At 30.9% G+C, this 23576-nt stretch overlaps 1 protein-coding gene across 1 annotated transcript; it reads left to right on the top strand.

Moving 5' to 3' along the window:
* Positions 1–1756: 1756 nt before the first annotated feature.
* On the top strand, positions 1757–20473 carry LOC132730413 (annexin-B12-like). Its single transcript, XM_060716333.1, has 15 exons — positions 1757–1856; positions 2567–2598; positions 3374–3575; positions 5407–5474; positions 6155–6250; positions 6574–6654; positions 7391–7646; positions 11611–11705; positions 11980–12093; positions 13560–13650; positions 15077–15177; positions 17683–17772; positions 18799–18963; positions 19316–19504; positions 20128–20473. Exons 2-15 carry the CDS (start codon positions 2596–2598, stop codon positions 20251–20253), a joined length of 1677 nt encoding a protein of 558 aa, XP_060572316.1. The 5' UTR covers positions 1757–1856; positions 2567–2595; the 3' UTR covers positions 20254–20473.
* The last annotated feature ends 3103 nt before the right edge of the window (positions 20474–23576 follow it).

The raw sequence follows: 23576 nt of genomic DNA, 5'->3' as shown, positions 1-23576 counted from the left end.
GCAATTAATGGAATCAATTGAAAAAGTTAACAATTGAGCCGCGCCATGACAAAACCAACATAATGGGTTTGCGACCGGCATGGATCCAGACAAGCCTGCGCATCCGCGCAGTCTGATCAGGATCCATGCTGTTCGCTATCAGTTTCTCTACTTGTTATAGAGTATGACTATGTAAGCGAACAGCATGGATTCTGATCAGACTGCGCGAATGCGCAGGTTGGTCTGAATCCATGCTGGTCGCAAACCCATTATGTTGGTTTTGTCGTGACGCGGCTCAATTTTACTATGAAGACCATCCTGTGGCTGTACAGGAAAGTCCAGGAAACATTGTAGCCTAAAAATTCATATCTGCCATGACCTGACCTAGACTCCTGTCATGTTAAATGTTTTTTTTTTATAAAAGCAGTTAGATAAAAAATCATAAAAAAATAATCAATTTATAAAATACAAGTCATATTCGGTATCTCCTGTCCGCCACGGATATAACTTTTATAGAACGTAATTCGAATATAACTTAAAACTTTTTTATTTATGGACCAAATTTAACAAACTTTTGCATGTAAATTCATTTTATTATTATAAAACATCGTATCAAGAAAAAATAATAAACAAGAGCTGTCACAGGAGACAGCAAAGCTCGACTAATAAAATACTGGACGCAGTAAGGAGGACAAAACTATGAAAGATTAAATCAATTTTGTATAATTATGTATAAAATTATAGTAAAAAATAACATTTGTTAACATTAATTCCAAGATCAAGGGGAATAATTCTAGAAATAGTCATGCTAGAGTTATGGACCTTGTCACACAACATTTGTGTAATGATAAGAAATATATGTTTGAAGTTTGAAGTAGATACCTTAAAAAGTAAAGAAGTTATTATATTTCTTAAAGAAAATCCTAAGTTCAAAGAGAGATAAATCTGTAAATATTGCTTCAAGAGTTATGAACATTGTCACATAAAATGTAATTAATGATAAGGTATAAGTATTTGAAGTTTGAGGTAGATACCTTTAAAAATAAAAAAATTATTATAAAAAATAACATTTTCTAGTAAAAAAATCTAAGTTTATGGGGAGATAATTCTTGCAATATTGGTGCTAGAGTTATGAACCTTGTCACATAAGATGTGGATGATGATTACGTAAATATATTTGAAGTTTGAAGTTGATACCTTAAGAAATGACAAAGTTATAATGAAAAATATTTTACTGCACCAAAACTTTAATCTAAAATCTGGACGCGGACGCGGACGCCGACGCCGACGCCGGGGCGAGTAGGACAGCTCTCCATATACTTCGTATAGTCGAGCTAAAAACTACTTACTTTGTAAAATATAAGTCATATCCGGTATTTAAAGTCATATCCGCGGTATTAAGACATACCGGATAAAATGGTAAGATTCAAACGCTATTCAAAATATTATAAAAGATAACCAACAAAAATAGCATAAATATTAACGGATTCACTTACCTTAATATCTTTATAACTGTTTAAAACCTCCAAATTTGCAGTATATCTAATGTCCCAAAACAGAACCCAAAGAGTGAAGGATAAAACTCTAAATTGCAAGTAGTTTCTTCGTAGACACTAAATAGTAAACCGAAATGAGGCGGAGTTATGCCAACCGGACTACTTTACAAAACCGCACTGCGCTGTTATGAGCAGAAACGGTGTGCATTTCAGCCGCTCCGACATGCACATTTCTAATTTGGCACGTTCTTTTTAATAATCATATTCGTTCGATTAAGTTTTACGAATTGTTACAAAGCGATTTATTTTATTCAAACAGACCGATTCGTTTGTTTACATGATCACTAGGAAGCGTGATTAGCACAGTACAGGTCTACCTAGGTAAGTAAGGGTGTTTTTTTAATTTAGAACATGTAATGTCTCTAAATAAAGTCCATCGAATAGTTATCTAAATGCAGATAAACTTTCAGAAAATTTGATTACACTAACGTGCATTAATTAGAACTACAGTATGCTACAACTTGACACCAGTAGGCCTAAGTGATAATCTAGCTATTCAGTGTTGTAAATAAGCATCATATCATATCTGTAATTGTAACAAGATTTTTTTATAAGATTTATTATGGTTTATCAGATTTAGAAAGAGTTTTTGAGCATAAATAAAACATTTCAAAGGCCCTTTGAGCCATCCCATACATTAATCTCATTCTATTTTTCTTCATGAAAGTGCATCTGCACTCAAATTCCTAACACAAAAATATAGGTAAATTTAATGTCACATCATTTACTTAGACATCACATGTTGGCTGTTGATTTTATACATGTTTATAACCCCTTTCATTATAAATAAGAACAGCCCTAATCAAAGATATTTAAGTTAACACATTTTCAAAGTAGAATCATTGTTAATCAAAATTGTTTTCAATATCACAACCAGATTAACTTTGTTAAATCCTGTTGGTATTGTATTTATATTGTAGTTTACATAAATAACAACATTAGACAGTAGAAAATATAAAGAAAATAAGGTTCTTTCTCATTATTTATTCTTGCTGTAAATTCTTGCCCTCACAGTATTCATTCTCTTACAGATCACAGAAGTTTAGCGCAGGGATCAAGCATGGTAAGATAATTTGATAAATTGGTCCAGTATTATCATTATACATGTATATGGGCTGGAGCCCACTGGGTCACATATATTATATATGGGCTGGAGGAGCCCACCTGGTCACATATATCAATGAGGACTATTCCTTTTAATGCTTTATTGCTTTTATCATTAATTGTTAGAGTTTAAATATATTTCTCCGATGATAAATATGTAGTACTCCAAAAAGGGTGATTATTTTGTATGTTGAAATGTTTCCAGTGCTTCTGGGGCTTTTTTGAGAAATAATTGAGACTTATTTCCCTCTTAAAATTATGTGTTTTTCCCCATTCTGTGGCATAATTTTCCTTTAAATTAAATAATGTTTAGTCATAAGTATTTTGTGTAATACTTTTTAATATATTTAAAAAGTAAGTTAATTATTTTCATCTAAAGTAAAGGTATGATCGATAACTTTCAATGATATTGCTTTCCTTTGTTTCCTTTTGATAGTAGTTGTTTTAACCTAAATGTTTTAAATTTTCCCCTTGAAAGTACACTGGCACCAGAGTCCTGATAATATTTTGGCAGTTTGTGTTATATGGGTATGATTTAATTTATTTTACGAATATTTAAGGACTCTGGTGCCAGTGTGAAAGTATTCTACTAATGATTAATATAACACTAATGTACTAAGATTATGTCATATTTACAGTATATATAAAAGCAATTAATGTTTGATCAGATATTTGCACTAATACATTATATTGTTTTGTTTACACAATATGTGCTATTTTATTTTTGTTTTCAGAGTAACTACCCACAAAGTTATGGGAGTTTTCAGGGGTATGGGGGGTATGGTAACTATGGGCAACAAGGACCACCTTTTACCAACTCAGGACCACCCCCACCACCTATGGGTGGTATGGGGATGATGTTTGGGGCAATGAACCAAGCTATGAACCAAGCTATGTCTTTTCATCAAAGCTCTTACAATAACTTCACAGGATATGGTAAGCTAAGAAGTTTGCAAGGCATTTAAATACATACCATGATACATGTACAAACATTTCCTTGAATGATATTGTTCTGAAAAAAAAACTCATCCTCAATTTTGAAGAGTTGCAGTTGACGAAAATAACTGTATTATTTATTGGATACTACTATATTATACTAGCCAATGGATACTGCTTCTATACCAGTACATTAAAAAAACTTTCAAAATCTTTAAGAATAGCTTGAATTAATTAAGTACATGCATTTATAAATCTTTATCTTAAAAAAACATTTTTTTTTTTTTTTTTTTTGAAAATTTCTTGTGTATTTTGTATGATGTATACAATTTTGGCAGATATTAGATACTTTCTTCATCTGTTTGTACAATAAACACATTTATTTAATGTATATTTAAAATAAAATGATACTTTTAAATAAAAGTACAATGAGACTGATCAAGCCCTCTGGACTACTTTATCTTTCAATTCGGACATAATCATTCATCATTTTTGGGGAAAATTTCAAAGTATGTACTAAATCAATAGCAAACAGTGCAGACCTTGGTAGAATCATTTGCTGCATGCAGGATAAAGGTTAACTATCATGGGTATTTAGTATTTTTAGTCCCCTACCGGTTTACCGGAGGGGACTTTAGGTTTACCCTCCGTCCGTCTGTCCGTCTGTCCGTCCGTCCGTCCGTCAGTCCGTCTGTCCGTCCGTCAGTCCGTCCGTCCACAAAACTGGATCCCGCGATAACGCAAAAAGTACTGAAAATATTTTAATGAAACTTGATATATGGATAGATGGCAGTATGGAGATTATGCACGTCTTTTTCTTTTCTTCCTATGTTGAAAATTCTGGTTGCTATGGCAACAAATAGACTGAAAATATGGCAAATTTTACACATAACCTGGATCCCGCGATAATGCAAAAAGTACTGAAAATATTTTTATGAAACTTGATATATGGATAGATGGCAGTATGTAGATTATGCACGTCTTTTTCTTTTCTTCCTATGTTGAAAATTCTGGTTGCTATGGCAACAAATAGACTGAAAATATGGCAAATTTTACACATAACCTGGATCCAGTGATAACACAAAAAGTACTGAAAATATGTTTATGAAACTTGACATATGGATAGATGGCAGTATGGAAATTATGCACATCCATTTTTATCTTCCTATGTTGAAAATTCTGGTTGCTATGGCAACAAATAGACTGAATTTCAAGATTTCTGATTCTAGTTTTTAAGTTTTTTTCACTATAAGTTCTTTATTTCTTAAGGTATTTTCTTCAAACTTTAAATATAAGTTGCTTGTCATCAACCAAATCATATGTGACAAGGTTTACAACTCTAGCACAAAATTTATCAAAATTACCTCCCTTGAACTTAAAATTTTCATGAAAAAAACGTTGTTTTTTTAAATAACTTCTTTTTCTGAATGTATCTACTTCAAACTTCATATAAATGTTTCTTATTGTCACTCAACATTTGTGAGTGTTCAATACTCTAGCAAGACTATTTCCAGAATTATGCCCCTTTTTTTTGAGAAATTGGTAATTTTTACTCCAACTTCTTCAATCATGATAGGATTTTAAAAATGTTATATTTTGATAACAGGGATGTTTAAAAAATAACTTTAGAGTGTCCTTCAGTCCGTCTGTCTGTACATAAAAACTGTTTCCTGTGATCACTTTTAAAGAACTTTTTCAACAAATTTACTTAAAATAGGAACCTAAGTGAATGGCCAATGGCCCTTCAGAATGTTGCTTGGGCTCTTACCGGTAGGGGACTTATGGATTGCTTGCAATACTATGATAATTGCTTGTTCTATTGTGTTTGCAGGTGGAGTTCCTGGGTACCATTGTCAAGCTGTACAGCAAATGAGTTCTGGTTATCCAATGGGAAACCAGGTATGTTGTTCTGTTCAAATGATTTATAGGTGAAATAAAATTATATGGTTTAAGATTAAAAGAGAAACAAAACAAAGTAGCAGTCATAAGCAAATATGAAGCAATTATTGTAATAGCTAAATGTCATCTGATATCAAGTTTCAAGTTTATTGGCAAATCGACAATGAACATCGTCTTTGGCCATTTACACACATACACTATATGGCAAAGACATTTAACATCAATATAACTTTAACATGTTTACATTTTACACTGATATAATCAAACAAATATACAGAAAAAATACAAGTAAATAATCAATCAATTTTATACTTACGAGACAATGATTTAAGAATTTGTTAAGAAGCCATGAGAAATTCTAAATAATTGTTTCAGCATTTCATTGACTCATCTATAAATTTCGCAATTTTAAAAAGTTTAAATTTATTTTTATATATCAAATACATTGAATCCTGTATTAATTAAATGATTATATAGGTAAGTGAATAATATATATATGACTGTTTTATTATTAACTGCCAGACTACATGTATAATTTGCTCTTTTGGAACACAGTGTACATGCTTGTTTACAAAATTATTTTATTTCCCCATCATTTGCCAGCGGTTGACACAAACATTCAAAGCAATAAAAAGTTCTTTGTTTTGATACATTTTCAATGTTTTGTATGAATATTGTAGCCACCCCCGAATCCACCACAACCCCCACACTCCTACTCCCATCAACCGTTTGCTCAACATCAGATGGAGATGCATATGCAGCGACAAATGTACCAGGTAGTTTTATAATGTTCATATATCACTCTATACTTGACATTCCGCATGTATTATATCTATAGAATTTTGACTGTTTAATCATTAGCAATGTAAACAAGAAATGGAAAGATTTGTATCAAATTTGACTGAAGCATGCAGTTTCTCTAAATTGTTTTGAGCTATAGCTTTAAAGGGTACAATTTAGTCATATTTATGTTATATTAATGCTTTCTTTTGTTTTAGAAATGCTTTCGGTAAATAAAAAACACAACTGACATAATTTGTTAAATGTCTGTAATTAATATGTACTGGTATTAATTGCCTTTCTATATTTTGTTTTTAAGCAAATGGGTTTTAAGGCCCCAAAACCTCCAGCTCCACCAGCTGCTGAAGGTGAGGATCCACCTGAAGAGGAACCGGAAGAGGTTGGTGTAATTCAAATTGAGCCGCGTCACGACAAAACCAACATAATGGGTTTGCATCCGCGCAGTCTTATCAGGATCCATGCTGTTCGCTATCAGTTTCTCTACTTGTTATAGGGTTTGTAAGCGAACAGCATGGATCCTGATCAGACTGGGCAGATGCGCAGGCTAGTCTGGATCCATGCTGGTCGCAAATGCAGTACGTTGGTTTTGTCATGGCACGGCTTAAAGTTTTCATTTTGTTGTTTTTTTTTAATTTGGCCCTCTATTATGGTACTTTATTATGTGTATAAGCTAGCCACTTCGACTAATTTTCTTATACCAATTTTAGGGAAACATTACTATTTTATCACTCTTACTGGTTGATGCAAGTAACTTAAAACTTTTTAACAATTTAGAAGCTGTGGCCTTTATCTTGATATTCAGTGATTGAATCATTTATTGGAGTCATTTATGTATCAGTCAAAATAATACTATTTGATATTTTAAGATGAAAATGGTTAAAATTTCCATTCTTGAGAATTTATATGAACTCACTATATAGTTCTTCAATTGTTGAAAAAAAAGTGTATTCTGATAAGACCAGCATTTTAATTATTTTGTGAATTAATTGATTAATTAAGATTTGTAAAATTATGTTATATTAACAAGAGGATTTAATATGTATTTGTTATGGCATATTCTACAGTCTAGCAGAATCTGTAAGAAAGTCATTATATTATAAATACACTATATTCAGGAAACAAATGCTAAAGATTTAGATGAGGAGGTGAAAACAAGGATGAAGAATTTCTATGTTGAGGAGCTTCTCCGACGTAACGCCATTACTTCAACTCTTGAGATGGCACAGGGCACTGTTGTTCCAATGGTAAAATATTTCCCAGAGGACATTGTTGTAGAGTTCTACAAGAATGAACGTGATACAGATCTAGCTGGTGAGGATTGGGATGCTGAAGCTGACTGTGAATATCTGAATGTGGCAATGAAAGGACCAGGTAATTTATTGTGTCGCCTTGAAAAGGTGACATATAGGGATTACTTTTGTCGGCGGCGGCGTCTGTGTCGGCGGCGGCGGCGTCTGTGTCGGCGGCGTCGTCTTCGTTGTCGGCGTCCCCTAAAGCTTGTCCAGAGCATAACTCAGTCACTGTAAGTCTGATTGACTTCAAACTTGGTATGCATGCTTCTTTCAATAACCCGAAGTGCAGTGCACAAGGACCGGTACTCTGCAGTTCTTATTTTTTGAGTTATTGCCCTTTGTTAATTTTCATACTTTAATTTTGTCCGGGCCATTTCTCTTCAACTTATAAAGCTATGGACTTGAAACTTCATAGGATGATACATCTCATTAAGAAGAAGTGCAGTGCATAAGAACCGGTACTCTGCACTTCCTAATTTTTGAGTTATTGCCCTTTGTTAATTTTCATACTTTATTTTTGTCCGGGCCATTTCTCCTAATGTATAAAAGCCATGGACTTGAAACTTCATAGGATGATAGGTCTCATTAAGAAGAAGTGCAGTGCACAAGAACAGGTACTCTGCATTTCTTATTTTTTGAGTTATTGCCCTTTGTTTATTTTCATACTTTAATTTTGTCCGGGCCATTTCTCCTTAAGTATAGAAGCTATGGACTTGAAACTTCATAGGATGATAGATCTCATTAAGAAAAAGTGCAGTGCACAAGAATCAGTACTCTGCATTTCTTAATTTTTGAGTTATGGCCCTTTGTTCATTTTCATACTTAACTTTTGTCCAGGCCATTTCTCCGAAAGTATAAAAGTTATGGACTTGAAACTTCATAGGATGATAGATCTCATTAAGAAAAAGTGCAGTGCATAAGAACTGATACTCTGCATTTCTTATTTTTTGAGTTATTGCCCTTTGTTGATTTTCTTACTTTATTTTTGTCCTGGTCATTTCTCCTCAAGTATGAAAGCTATGGACTTGAAACATCATAGAATGATAGATTTATTGATAAGAGGTGCAGTGTACAGAAACTGCTGCTCTGCACTTATTATTTTTTAGTTATTGCCTTTGTTATTTTTCCTATTTCATTTTTGTCCTGGCCATTTCTCCTAAACTACATTGTTCACAAGGCGACACATCCGACTCGCAGAGTTCTAGTTTATATAATCTATTCTTTGTGTAAAAATTGAGTATTTGGCATCTGTAGAAATATCAGTTATTAGCTATTTTATAGATATATACATATTGTGCATGTTTATTAAAATGTCTAGCCAGTGTCTCAATGTTAAGGATATCAGGAGAATAAATTTAAATCTTGCAGAGTATATACATGTTTTGTGAAGTCTGCTTTATTATGCCCCGGGCATATAGTGTTACCCTGTTCCGTCTTTCCGTACCTCCGTCCTTCCGTCATTGTGTCATTCCGTCATCATCAGTTTCCGTTCATTATCTGAAGAACGGTTGGACACATTCAACTCAAATTTCACATATGGTTATGTCATGAGAAAATACAGGTCAAGTTTGAATTTGGTCATGGTTCGATGATTTTTGGCAGAGTTATGCCCCTTTTACTTTCAAAATAATATGAAATTTCAGTTTCCGTTCATTACCTTAAGAATGGTTGGACACATTCAACTCAAACTTGACATATGGATATGTCATGAGAAAATACAGGTCAACTTCGAATTTGGTTATGGTTTGATGATTTTTGGCAGAGTTATGGTTCGATGATTTTTGGCAGAGTTATGCCCCTTATACTTTGAAAATAATATGAAATTTTCAGTTTCCGTTCATTATCTCCCCAACGGTACAACAAAATCAACTCAAACTTGACATATTGATATGTCATGAGAAAATACAGGTCAACTTGGAATTTGGTCATGGTTCGATGATTTTTGGCAGAGTTATGCCCTTTTTACTTTGAAAATAATATGAAATTTTCAGTTTCCGTTCATTATCTCCCTCAAGGTACAACACATTCAACTCAAATGTTACACATGGATGCGTCAAAGAAATGCGCAGGTCAAGTTCAAATTTGGTCATGGTTCAATGATTTTTGGCAGACTTATGCCCCTTTCACTTTGAAAGTAATATGAAATTTTCAGTTTCCCTTTATTTATCTCCCCAATGGTACAACACATTCAACTCAAATTTGACATATGGATATGTTTTTGGAATGCCCAGGTCAAGTTCAAATTTGGTCATGGTTCAATGATTTTTGGTAGAGTAATGCCCCTTTCACTTTGAAAATAATACATGTATGAAATTTACAGTTTCTGTTCATTATCTACCCAACAGTGTTACATATTCAACTTTAATTTGACATATGGATATGTCAAAGGAATGGGCAGGTCAAGTTGGAATTTGGTCATGGTTTGATGATTTTTTGGCAGAGTTATGTCCCTTTCAATTTGAAAATAATATAGATACATCTTAGGAATAAGCAGTTTAAGTTTGAATTTGGTCATGGTTCAATGATTTTAGACAAACTTATCTTTCCTGAATGTTGGAAAAATTTTGAACTTTCAGTTTCACCACTCATTCTTTTAGCCATTATTTTGGCTACAAATATGCAATATGTCATTTCTAAAAGGTTAAGACTGAATAATTTCAGTTCCTTGAACATTGTATGGAAATGGTTTGTGTTAACATTGAACAGTTTTAAGGGCTTTGAACTTAAAATGAAAAAAATAATTAATACACCATCTGAAATTTTGGCTGCATGCGGGGGCATCCGTGGCATGATGACACATTTCTAGTTATATCATAACTCAAAAAAAAAACTTACTCCACCAGTTTTTATGCCCCCACAATGTGGGTGCATATAGCGTTGCACTTGTCCGTCCGTCAGTCCGTCTTCGTCCGTACGTCCCGAAATCTTGTGAACGCAACTCCTCTTAAACCGCATGGCAGATTTTGCTTAAACTTACAGGGATGAACAACCTTAATATGTAGATGGAAGTAAAGGAAGGAATTTTTGCTGTGACCAAATTTAACAGAATTATGGCCCTTTGTTGATTTTTTTACTAGATACTATATAGAAATTTTGTGAACGCAACTCCTCTGAAACCGGATGACAGATTTTGCTTAAACTTACAGGGATGAACAACCTTAATGTGAAGATGGTAGTAAAGGAAGGAATTTTCGCTGCGACCAAATTTAACAGAATTATGGCCCTTTGTTGATTTTTTCACTATATACTATGTAGAAATTTTGTGAACGCAACTCCTCTTAAACAGGGTGGCAGATTTTGCTTAAACTTACAGGGATGAACAATCTTAAGGTGTAGATGGTAGTAAAGGAAGGAATTTTCGCTGCGACCAAATTTTACAGAATTATGGCCCTTTGTTTATTTTTTCACTATATACTATGTAGAAATTTTGTGAATGCAACTCCTCTTAAACCAAATGGCAGATTTTGCTTAAACTTCCAGGGATGAACAACCTTAATGTGTAGATGGTTTTAAAGTAAGGAATTTTTTCTGCGACCAAATTAAACAGAATTATGGCCCTTTGTTGATTTTTAGTTTTCAACTTGTGGCACATGTAGTCCAAAAAATATTTGACCTAGAGTCATAAGATTGACAGAACAGTGGCGTGTGGGGGCATCCGTGTCCTATGGACACATTTCTAGTTTTCTTTAAGATAGAAAGTAAGTAGAAATTAACATCAAATGTTATCATTTGTGATTTAGATTGATTTGTGTATAAAGAGGTTATTCAATATTGTGGTAAATATTTTGGTCATTGTATTGACTATACATAAATATTTATATACATCTATCTTTATCTTATTTAAGGTACCACAGAGAAGATAATTACTCACAATTATAATTATTTTATTGTTTAAGGTACAATATATAATCAATTCAATAAAAACAAACGCTTCTTCAGAAAAATTGACGTTTGACAAAAATCTTTTTTTTTGTTTTTGTTTTTTGTTTAAGGTACCACAGAGAAGATAATTACTCACATTTATAATTATTTTAATGTTTAAGGTACCACAGAGAAGATAATTACTCACATTGTGGCTACACGATGTAATGCTCAGAGACAGAAGTTGAAGAAAATGTTTAAAACTATGTATGGCAAGGTTTGTATCATAGCATATCCGACTTCACAATCTTTTTAAACTTGAGTTTCTTTCTTGCATCTGTGCAACAGATTCTTTAAATAAAAATATTATTATTGCACTATAATTTGAAAATGCAATTTTTTCACAAATATTATTGATGAAGCATTTTATAATTGAAGGCAAATCTAAAACTAGCAATGCTGCAATTCCTTTTTTACACCATTTGTTTTTTCTTATGATCAAGCAGAGGAGAACATGTTCAGATTTCAAATTTTATGTTTTATTTTTACAGGATCTGATTGAAGAGATAAAGAGTGAGCTGAGTGGGGACTATAAGGATGCTATCCTTGCTTGTTTTGTTTCTCCTGCATTCTTTGATGCTAAATGTATCAAGAAAGCAATCTATGTAAGCTCTCTTTATAATTAGTAATTGTGAATTGAACAGTTCCAAATTTAGTAAATTTATATATTATAGCAGTAAAATAAAACAAACAAAAAAGCTGCAAGACATTGATTTGGTTTTATAGCACTTAGTGTTTATATATATGATACTATGATAAAATTCTGTATTTCTGATTTGACTTTCCCAGATATTGAGAACTGATAATGAATATTTATGTTTCACTAATTTTTTCACAAGATGGCAAAACAGAAATGTCTGTTTCTTCTAACATAGGGTTTAGTATCACCTAATTTTACACTGCACAACAGATATAAGCTTGTCTGATTGCTATGGCATCGTTGTACAAAATCTTTAATCTTGCCCATTACTCAAACAATTTTAAAGGTATCTATATATGAAACTTTGAATACTTATCATTACAAAAGGTCATGATTTTGAGAAAGACATGGATTTTTTAGCTCTGATTAAAATTTAAATATACGTGAAATATTGAACGCTTCTTGGAATTTTTGTTCTAATCCAGTGTATAAACATTATTATTTATGTCTGGAATAGCATATAGCCAAAATAGTGCAGGCAAAAAGAAGGAAAATAAGCGAAAAGTTATATCACCTTGGGACATGTGTAAAAATACAAGTGAAATCAGTCAGGTAACATGAACAGAGTTGAAACAGGGTTTCACTTTTTGATGGTGTGTCCTAGATATAGAGAGCTTAGAAAATTTTTTAAAGGGATATTTCTGTAGGTGGCCAACAATTAATAAATTTGAATCTTTATTAAATTCTAAATCGAAAATAGAGCTATACAACCTTTTGAAGTTTTTATATTTTGCAAATAAAGAGAGAATATCTTGATGATGTAGTATTAATTAATATCATATTAACATCTAGATGTAGTATCAATATCATTTTTAAGACATTTTGTGCAACCTGCTATTTCCTAAGTATTTTAAGACCTTTCAGGCAATAGTGTAATTATTATTTTTTCATTCCATGTCAGATCTCATTTTCATGAATGTATATATATGTTTTGTTTTTGCTATAAACATTGTAATAATGTTTTATTTGCAATAAAAGTATTTGTATTTGTATATTTGTATTTGTATCATTACAAAAGGCAGTTGAAGAGCAAGGGGCATAATTCTGAAAGCTATATTTTTGGAGTTGTGTCCCTTTTTAACTTAGAATTTTTGTCTAAAGTTAACACAGCATGCTGTGCTCTTGTTAAATTAGAGTATTGTTGTTACTGTACCAACACTGTGTAATTTCTTTTTCCTATCTGATATACTGTCTTAATCTACTCTAAGTTATAAATTTTATTTGACAGGATCTTTGTCTTCACTATGTTACTAATTAAAGACAAATATTTACATATTTTATTGTCTGGCATAGTCTTGATGTACAGTATTTTAATTAAATGCATTTGTTTCTGCTAGGCTCTAAGTCTATTTTATTTTTATTTTCTTGTAGGGACTTGGCACTGATGAGTTGGCTCTAATAGAAATACTAATGACCAGGACAAATGCACAGATCAATGAGATGAAAGCTGTGTATGGACGAGGTAACATATGTCAAGTTTTCCCTTCCTTATCTATAAAACAAGCTTTACTTAACTCAAACTATGATAAGCTTTAGCATAAATGTTTCAGTACAGTACAATGTCTGCAGAACTACATCATTTGGGAGACAAAATTTTGCTTGTTGTTAACAGGTAATTCTCAAGCCTGGTTATTATTAGTCCCCTTACGGTTTAACCGGAGGGGACTTTAGGTTTACCCTCCGTCCGTCTGTCTGTCCGTCTGTCCGTCCGTCAGTCTGTCTGTCCACAAAACTGGATCCCGCGATAACGCAAAAGTACTAAAAATATTTTTATGAAACTTGGTATATGGATCCAGTGATAACTCAGAAAGTACTGAAAATATTTTTAGGAAACTTGAAATATAGGTAAATGGCAGTCTGGAGATTATGCACATCTTTTCCTTTTCTTCCTATGTTGAAAATTCTGGTTGCTATGGCAACAAATAGTCTGAAAATAAGGCAAATTTAACACATAAACTGGATCCAGTGGTAACTCTAAAAGTACTGGAAATATTTTTATGAAACTTGAAATATGGGTAAATGGCAGTCTGGAGATTATGCACATCTTTTCTTTTTCTTCCTATGTTGAAAATTCTGGTTGCTATGGCAAAAAATAGCCTGAATTTCAAGATTTCTGATTTAAAATTTTCAGCTTTTTCACTATAAGTCCTTTATTTCTTAAGGTGTTTACTTCAAACTTAAAATATAAGTTTCTGGTCATCAACCACATCATATGTGACAAGGTTTACAACTCTAGCACAAAAATTATCAGTATTACCTCCCTTGAATTTAGAATTTTTATGAAAAAAAAAAAATTGTCTTTTAAATAACTTCTTTATTTCCTAATATATCTACTTCAAACTTCATAATTATATATGTTTCTTATTATCACTCAACATTTTTGAGAAGGTTAAATACTCTAGCAAGACTATTTCCAGAATTATGTCCCCCTTGAACTTAGATTTTTTTCGAGAAATTGGTATTTTTTTCTCCAACTTCTTCATTCCTTCTAGGATTTACTTCAAAATCCCACGTCGTAATAATATGACAAGGTTGTATAAACATAATTTCCTTACTTAAGGCAGGGAAACTTAACACATTACTGTGATATAGACAAACTTAGAACTCAAAAGATTAAAGTTCATTCATGTCATTCATTCACTGGTAAAATTGAATGGCCAATGGCCCATCAGAATGTTGCTGGGGTTCTAACCGGTAGGGGACTTATGGATTGCTTGCAATACTATGATAATTGCTTGTTTAGTTTATTGTTTATTACTTTGGGAAAACTTGGTTGTTGTACAGATGTTATTGCTCTACAGAGGGACATAATGTAGAGGTGGCACAAATAGAGAGTTTAGGGAGAAATCTTTAGTTGACAATTATGTTTGTTTTAAATACATTTGAAGTTGCTCGCCCTGATGAGGTGACCTATGAGACGCTTATAGAAGATGACATTGAAGGCGATACGGGCGGTGATTTTAAGCGCCTCCTTATTTCATGTGCCCAGGTTATACATTAGTTACCTGTGAACCCAGTGTATTGGTGTGTGTTTCCCTAATAACAGAATATAACTTTAAGATAACATTCCTCCTTTGGAAAAAAATATAAAGAAGAGAAAAAAATGTCCTTGTTCCCTGGTTTATTTTACCTAGATCCCCTTTAGATTAAAATTTAACTGTATAATTTTGTTAATCTTGTCAATGTTCTGTCCCTCACACTCAAATACATCACATAATGGTATTTTTTTACTATAGTCACTTTTTGTTGGTGTCACACACTTGTTTTCCTGGTGGTTTTGCATCCCTATTCCTTATTCTTTAGTACTTGTTTATGTCTATAAAATTAATGTATATTGTATATTGTACTTTTTTATTCCTCAATTAATATAATGCAACATTACAATAACAAAGCTGGATTTCTGAAAATTAATTTTAAAATTGAAACAAAGGATTACAGATATTAGAATATTGTGAACTAATGTCAAATCATGAAAGCATACAAATTAAATTGTTCATATAGCAATTATTTATATTATATTTCCACATACATTTTGTGGATAACATATCCTGAAAAAAAATGAATTCTCCTTCTACTTTCTTTTTATACAATTATTTGATTTTTTTATCTGATTGATATAATTAACAACTTATTATGAAGAAGAGACACTAATAAAACAACTATTAAAAAGATATTAGATAGTTTGTATCATTCTTTGCCACATTGTTATATAATACATTACATTATTATATAACACATTACATGTTATATAATACATTACATTGTTATATAAATACATAACATTGGTATATAATACATTTATATTGTTATATAATACATTACATTTTATATAATACATTACATTGTTATATAATACATTACATTGTTATATAATACATGACATTGTTATATAATACATTACATTGGTATATAATACATTACATGTTATATAATACATTTACATTGTTATATAATACATTACATGTTATATAATACATGACATTGTAATATAATACATTACATTGGTATATAATACATTACATTGGTATATAATACATTACATGTTATATAATACATTTACATTGTTATATAATACATTACATGTTATATAATACATTACATGTTATATAATACATTACATTGTTATATAATACATTACATGTTATATAATACATTTACATTGTTATATAATACATTACATTGTTATATAATACATTACTTGTTATATAATACATTACATGTTATATGATACATTCACATTGGTATATAATACATTACATGTTATATAATACATTTACATTGTTATATAATACATTACATGTTATATAATACATTACATTGTTATATAATACATTACATGTTATATAATACATGACATTGTTATATAATACATGACATTGTTATATAATACATTACATTGGTATATAATACATTACATTGTTATATAATACATTACATTGTTATATAATACATAACATGTTATATAATACATTACATTGTTATATAATACATGACATTGTTATATAATACATTACATTGGTATATAATACATTACATGTTATATAATACATTTACATTGTTATATAATACATTACATGTTTTATAATACATGACATTGTTATATAATACATTACATTGGTATATAATACATTTTATTATATAATCTATAAATAGCTTTGAAATGCCTTTCCCTGATTGGCTAACAAGCAACTTTTTGTAAAAAATAACAGGTCAATATCAGAGTATATTCACTGTTTTTTTCCTAAAAATAGATTTTCAGAGTATATTCACCGGTTTTTCTTCTAAAAATAGATTTTCTGGAAATCCCTAAAAGACGCGAGACTTTGACGTGACGTCACGCCAAGTTTGTTGTTATTATTCTGAAGAAACGTTGAGTTGGGTGTACATAAGAGTCAAATTAGTCTATTTTAGTTACCATTTTTCATTTTTAAGAAAAATAGGGATTAGCATGCCAGTGGAAAGGGCCAAATTATGGAAACAGTAGACAAGTAGACAAGCTGAAAAATAATGATTTCCGTCGTATGCAATGGCAGATGTGATAAGCCATATGAAAGCTTTTTATAGATTATATAATAAAACAGATATGTACTTTTTAGCTGTTGAATATGATGTGATATGAACTGAAAAATTAATATTGACCTCGGCTATCGCTTCGGTCAATATTAATTTTTTCAGTACATATCACATCATATTCAACAGCTAAAAAGTCCATATTTGTATAACATGTTATATAATACATTTACATTGTTATATAATACATTACATGTTATATAATACATTACATTGTTATATAATACATTACATGTTATATAATACATTACATTAGTTACATACTGCATATGTTTAATTACATATGGCCATTGGTTGTTAGAAAGAAAAAATCTGTTGACTTCAACCTATAAGGCATGTTGCATTTATGATTATTCTGTACAAATGAAGAATTCAAACACAAGTATGAGTTACCAGAACAATAAATAATTTCAAATATTAACAGGGTAACAGGTATGAAATTGACAGAGAAAAGCTTCAAAATGCTGTAGAAGAAATTGTAAATGCTAATGGAGAGGGCACCGGTATGTTTGAGGTAAACTTAAGTTTATAGAATTTGTTTTAGTTCAATTATGTTGGAAGCTATAAGCTTATTGAAACACTCTAGAATCCATTCCTGAAACCAACCAGTACTAAGCAATGAGAGTAAAGTTTCTTGCTCAAGGAAACAACAGTTTGCCCCTGATGGGGTTTGAATCCAGGCAGCCAGTAATCCTTAGATTACTAGTCTGACTTGTTAACCACTCAGTCATGCCACCACTGAGGTAAACTTGACAATACAATTCTTTACTAACTATTATAACTGTATTTAAATGTATATTTGCAGAAAAAGATTTTTAGGCTTAATGTCATGGTATTAGGATTATAATATCTTGTTTGGTCACTTTAATGTATTTTGGAATAAAGTAATTTTGGGTTCTTGTAAGTAAGTTATTTGTATTTCAGTTTTATTGATACATGTACCTTGAATGAAGTTATGCTACATATACACATGCATACAAGTTGTAACTTCTAAAACTATTTGTAGAATCAAATCCTAATGTAAATAAATAATAGAATATCATTTATTTGATTTATTGTCTTGAAGCTTTGTTCTATGATATTTGATAATTATTTACTGTGAAACCACCTCAGGAATTTGATTGTGCATATTTAACAATAGAATTTGTTTAGATGATATTCAAGTTTTTTTCTATAAATACAGGATTTATTTCCATCAAATGGCATGAAAATAAATATTTCATGAGTGTTGTAAGCCACATGTGAAATGTTATAACTTTCATACTATTAGATGAAAATAAATCCAATGTTTATTGAAAAAAAAATTGAATTTTCTGTTTTTTATAATTATGCTTCTCCATAATGTGTCCTTATGATTTGAAAGGCTTCTTTAATTTTGTGTATTGGCTGAATTTAAAGTTGAAGTCTAGCAAGACACCAGTGAAAATATGTTAAATAGATATTTACAGTGAAAATACGGAAAATGAAAATACATATTTTATTTCATCAGTATTTCTCAATACATGTATTTCATTTATATGTATGTAAACTTTTATATAAGGTGAACTATGAGAAGCTGACTAACACGCGAACAGCAAAGCGAGATGCTCAGAGACTGTTTGATGCCGGTGAAGACAGGTGGGGTACTGATGAAGAAACATTCAACCTTATCTTTGCTACAAGGGATTTCTATCAGCTTAGAGCTATATACAACCAATATGTAAAGGTAATGTTTACTTTTTATGTTTATATGTAGTTGAAGCACACTTTGAAATGCTTTTAACATATTATCATGATATTTTTGGTTATAAATCTGATAATTATTTGATGCATTTTTGACTTGTATACAGTATTTTAAGAGGATTCTGTAAATATCACAAATAGACAATATAATACTTCAGATGTAAGACCAATTTTGTTACCTAGATTAACTAGTAATGTGGGCCAAGCATTTTTCATTTTACTTCTTCTTGTGTTGGATCTCTTTATAATGACTTATTTAAATATTCATTTTAATTGTAATATTTTCGAAAATAAGCTGTCACTTTTGATATATAGTTATTACATCAATTTTATAGATAGCTCAAGCTGATATCAGACATGCTGTTGACAGTGAAACATCTGGGGATTATAGAAGAGGGCTAAAGGCTGTAGCTCAGAGTGTGATGAACAGACCAAAGTACTTTGCTGAGAGACTTATGAAAGCTATGAAAGGTCTTGGTACTGATGAAGAAACTTTGATCCGTATAGTAGCTTCAAGATCTGAGGTAACAATTGTCTATTTCCCTTTCATTTTTTAAGGTACATTGTCATTACATTGAGGCTTCCTGGAAGCAATATGAATTAAGTTATACTTTAATCACTAGTATCTCTGCTTTTTATTATGTCACAAACTCTGCATATGAAATCTCTAATAAATGACTTGATTGGATTTATAACACAACCAAAGATCTTGAAAAGCATAAAATGAATAATAAATATCTTACACTATTTCCCACATTGTGAAAAAAACAACATTATAATATAGCCATCATACTGGGCAACATTGTAAAAATAACTATTATACCATTGTAAAGATAATCGTTATATCATGGTCCATATTGAGTATATGGTCATTATACCATTGACCACATGTAAATATAGCTATCATACCATGGACCACATTGACCATGAACCACATTTATACAATGACCACATTGTAAATATTACCATTATTTCATGGAACACATTGTAAATTTAACCATTATGCCATAAATCACATTGTAAATTTAACCATTATACTAAATTTATCACATTGAAAATATAACCATTGCACAATTGAATTGATCACATTGTAAATTTAATCTTTTTCCACCACATAGGACATAATTTATGTGTACAATATTTTCAGATTGACATGGTCCAGATTAAAGCTGAGTTCCTGGAAATGACCCACAAAACTCTGTACCGCTACATAGAGGAAGATACCAGCTTTAACTTTAAGAAGATCTTACAAGCACTTGTCGGCAAAAATTAGACAACTGTTGTTTAAGACAAAATCTTGTATGCTGTGCAAATTGAACAAGATCTAAATTTGTCTGTGTTTTATTAACCCTTTTTCATGTATGTAATAAACTTATATAAAGACAGTGAACAAAATTATGGGATATTAATATCTGATTGTTTTTAACTGTAAATATCTTATCTTTCAATTGTTTTATATAGAGAAAAGAAGAAATTAATTGAAAATAGCAGAACTGATTGTCTTTTAGTTTTTATATCAATCCAGAATGTCATTTAATGTACGTTTTTACTTGCAAGTTATGTTTGTTCAAAGTCCACATTACCTTTATCCTTATTAGGTGAGTAATATTTTACAAAAGTTCCCTCATATGAATATGAAGATACTGTGATTGGTATTATTGTTTAAACATCAAAGATATATGTGTTACTATCTTGTTGAACTGTCTTCCAAGATTATAATTAATCTGACGCAGTTATCTGCTTTTTTTGCTTTTTTATAGGAAAAAAATTCTTCTAAGCACATGTAAATTTTATATTTGAATTTCTCTACATTTGAAGGAAAGCATACCTTACTTTAAATTTAATGACACCTACTTGAGCTGAATAACCTTGTTGTTTTGTGGTCAGTAGGTCAAGGTCATAATGGTATTTAATGTGAAAACAGTTTACTTTAAATTAAAGCAGGTATTAATTAAAAGTAAAATATTGTGAAGTGAACAAAGAAAGTAATTCACTCATTGCAAACTGCACTTACAATCCAAATAAATGACAAAACAGAGGTCAAAATACACATAAATACCTCTTACTGTGTTAGTAACACAGTAGAATTATTGTGATTGATACTGCAAAATCAGTCATTAATCACACAAAACATGTAAATAATTTTATTAAATATTGAATCTTTTTACTTTTCTTAAGATATTAATACATTATTTTAAAGATTGATTTTTTGGAAATATTTTCCCTCATCTGGAAGCGTGCAGCTTTAAACCCAGAACCGTCACACTTCATGTAAAAAATGCACCCTAAATGTAAAGTGTTTTACTCAATAACTTGTGTGCAATTTGTCCATAGTCTTCAAACATTTTAAAAAACTGCTTATTTTCATGATCAAAAGGTGAAGGTCACAGTAAAAATTCACTGATGTTAGTAAATCAACTTAAGGTCAATGTAACGGTGGATTTGAATGTGAAACTAAAAGACCAAGATCGTTCAGACTTCATGATTTGATCTTGCTTTTGTAGTTAAAGACCATTATCGTTTTTGGGACAATAAATGGTGCTCATGAAGTTAGGTCGACAAAATGACCTTGCCATTAACTCGATGATGTTTGTCTTTTCACACACCGTATCTCACCTTCTTAGAATGATCATCTTTTTTAGTAGACCAAAGAGTACTTCTTCTGATATCAGAAGGTCAAGGTCACAGTGACCCCTAATATGATAAGTTAGTTATGCTCAAAAGGTCAAGGTGAAAGTAATTTGGCATGTGCACAACGTTTTGTGATTCATTATTTGAAACAATGTGAGCTAGAACATTTGTTTTCTAACCTCATTTAAGTGTCTCATGGTCTTAATAACAATACTTCAACTCCCGATGTGTATATAGATCCGTCAATTTTATGTGATATATCTTACATACTAGTAAATATATAATGCATTTTACAAGTTAATACATAAAACAATTGAGCAGTGTGAATAAGTAATATTTTAATTAAATTAATGAAATATAGAGAATATTACCACAGCGTCTCAATAATTCAAGAAACTAACTTACTAATAAGTTATATCAGGGTCTTTCACATAGAATTCTATTCTATTTGAAAGACCCTGGTTATATTTATAAGAGAAAATTCTTTAAGTAAATGTATAAAATATTTAAATCTAAATGTATTACTGACATTAACTCGTAAGAGCATGGCGACAACGCAATGTGCAGAAAGACCTAAACACGGGAATTTGGGAGAAAAGAAAATATCAGGGTGTGATATATAGAAATCTAGTATATTCTTACAAACATTAAAATCCAGTCTAACACTTTCTTTTACAAGAGTAACATATAGACACATATATAAAACATGTTAATACAAGTACATGTACAAAACAATTGGACATACAGAAACAGTTCACAACAATGCACGAGCTACAAACACTGAAAATTGGGTTGTCTTGAAAGTACCCATGAATTTCCGCCGACAAGCGAATGCCGATAAAAGCAGACGATGAACAGACGACAATTGACGCATGCGTGAACAACAATTAAAATTTTCCCGCGTTTCATAATCGAACAGGGCATGACAAAATTAAAAAATAACAAAGTTTATGAACGACCTATTGTCAGACATTTGTGGGTCTAGGCCGCAGTGACCTTTATGATTGTGAAAATGGTTTCAATTCCATAATTGAAATTAACTTAACACAGCGTTGGCTTAATACTACAAACCCGTATGTCATTTTTTGTCATTTTTAGAAAATCGCATTTGAAAGTTTGAACTGTAATAACTTTTTAATGATAAACCGTATAAAGATAAAATTTTCAGTGAATTTAGAAATCTGTATGTTGTACATATGTACCAAATTTTATTTCTGTGCATACAATTTTAAAGCTAAAATATCAAATAATTAATTTCAATTTTTCATAATAAATAAGAAAATACATACAAATTCTGAATTCTAAAACCCCATTCGAGAGATACGTGGTTGTTGACAAAACATTCAGGTCATTTATACACCATAAAAGCGACATACGGGGTTCTAATTGAAACATTTGAAGCAAAATTGACTAAGTGTAATAATTTTCGGCTAGAAACATAGCAAAAATTCAAGTTTAAAATATCATTAACTTCTCCTACTGTGTAAAATATAACACGTCTGTTTGAAAATCAATGCTACTATCAAATGAAATCTACATTAATTTTTCATAAGTATGCACTTGTTATGTTACATGTTTATCAACCGTGCGTTTCTGTCACATACCTATGTTGCTATTATGTTTCAATTTTTGATTAAGAGTGTACATTAAGTAGATGCTTTTCGTGCTTCAGAAAACAGCGTTGAATCTGAAACAATTTGTCCTGATAGCATCTAAATGTAAACAAAGTGGTATTTTGTCTTCCATTCAAGAACATCTAATAACTATAACTTTTATGGATGATCAAAATGCAAATGTAAAAAATGGGTTCAGCTATATAGCTAATGAGTACCCTTTCAAAAAGTGTAAAAACTTGAAAATAAGAAGCTTTAGGGAAATTAAAAAAATATATCAAATTCATCGAGGCCGTCCGAAATGGTTATCATCCGAATAAATGTAGTATTTACATATGTATCTATTCAATAC

The sequence above is a fragment of the Ruditapes philippinarum genome, unplaced genomic scaffold (assembly GCF_026571515.1).
Source record: "Ruditapes philippinarum isolate M1 unplaced genomic scaffold, ASM2657151v2 ctg13559_1_1_1_1, whole genome shotgun sequence".
In the NCBI taxonomy this organism is placed as follows: Eukaryota; Metazoa; Mollusca; class Bivalvia; order Venerida; family Veneridae; genus Ruditapes; species Ruditapes philippinarum.
The sequence above is the reverse complement of the archived record's forward strand: the minus strand, read 5'-3'. Positions and strand labels throughout refer to the sequence as shown.

What these genes read in the sequence shown, in the direction of transcription:
- LOC132730413 (XM_060716333.1), top strand. An exon ending in TGTGGCAATGAAAGGACCAG is followed by an intron (nt 7,647 to 11,610) that starts GTAATTTATTGT and finishes TTAATGTTTAAG; the next exon opens with GTACCACAGAGAAGATAATT. An exon ending in GTATCAAGAAAGCAATCTAT is followed by an intron (nt 12,094 to 13,559) that starts GTAAGCTCTCTT and finishes ATTTTCTTGTAG; the next exon opens with GGACTTGGCACTGATGAGTT.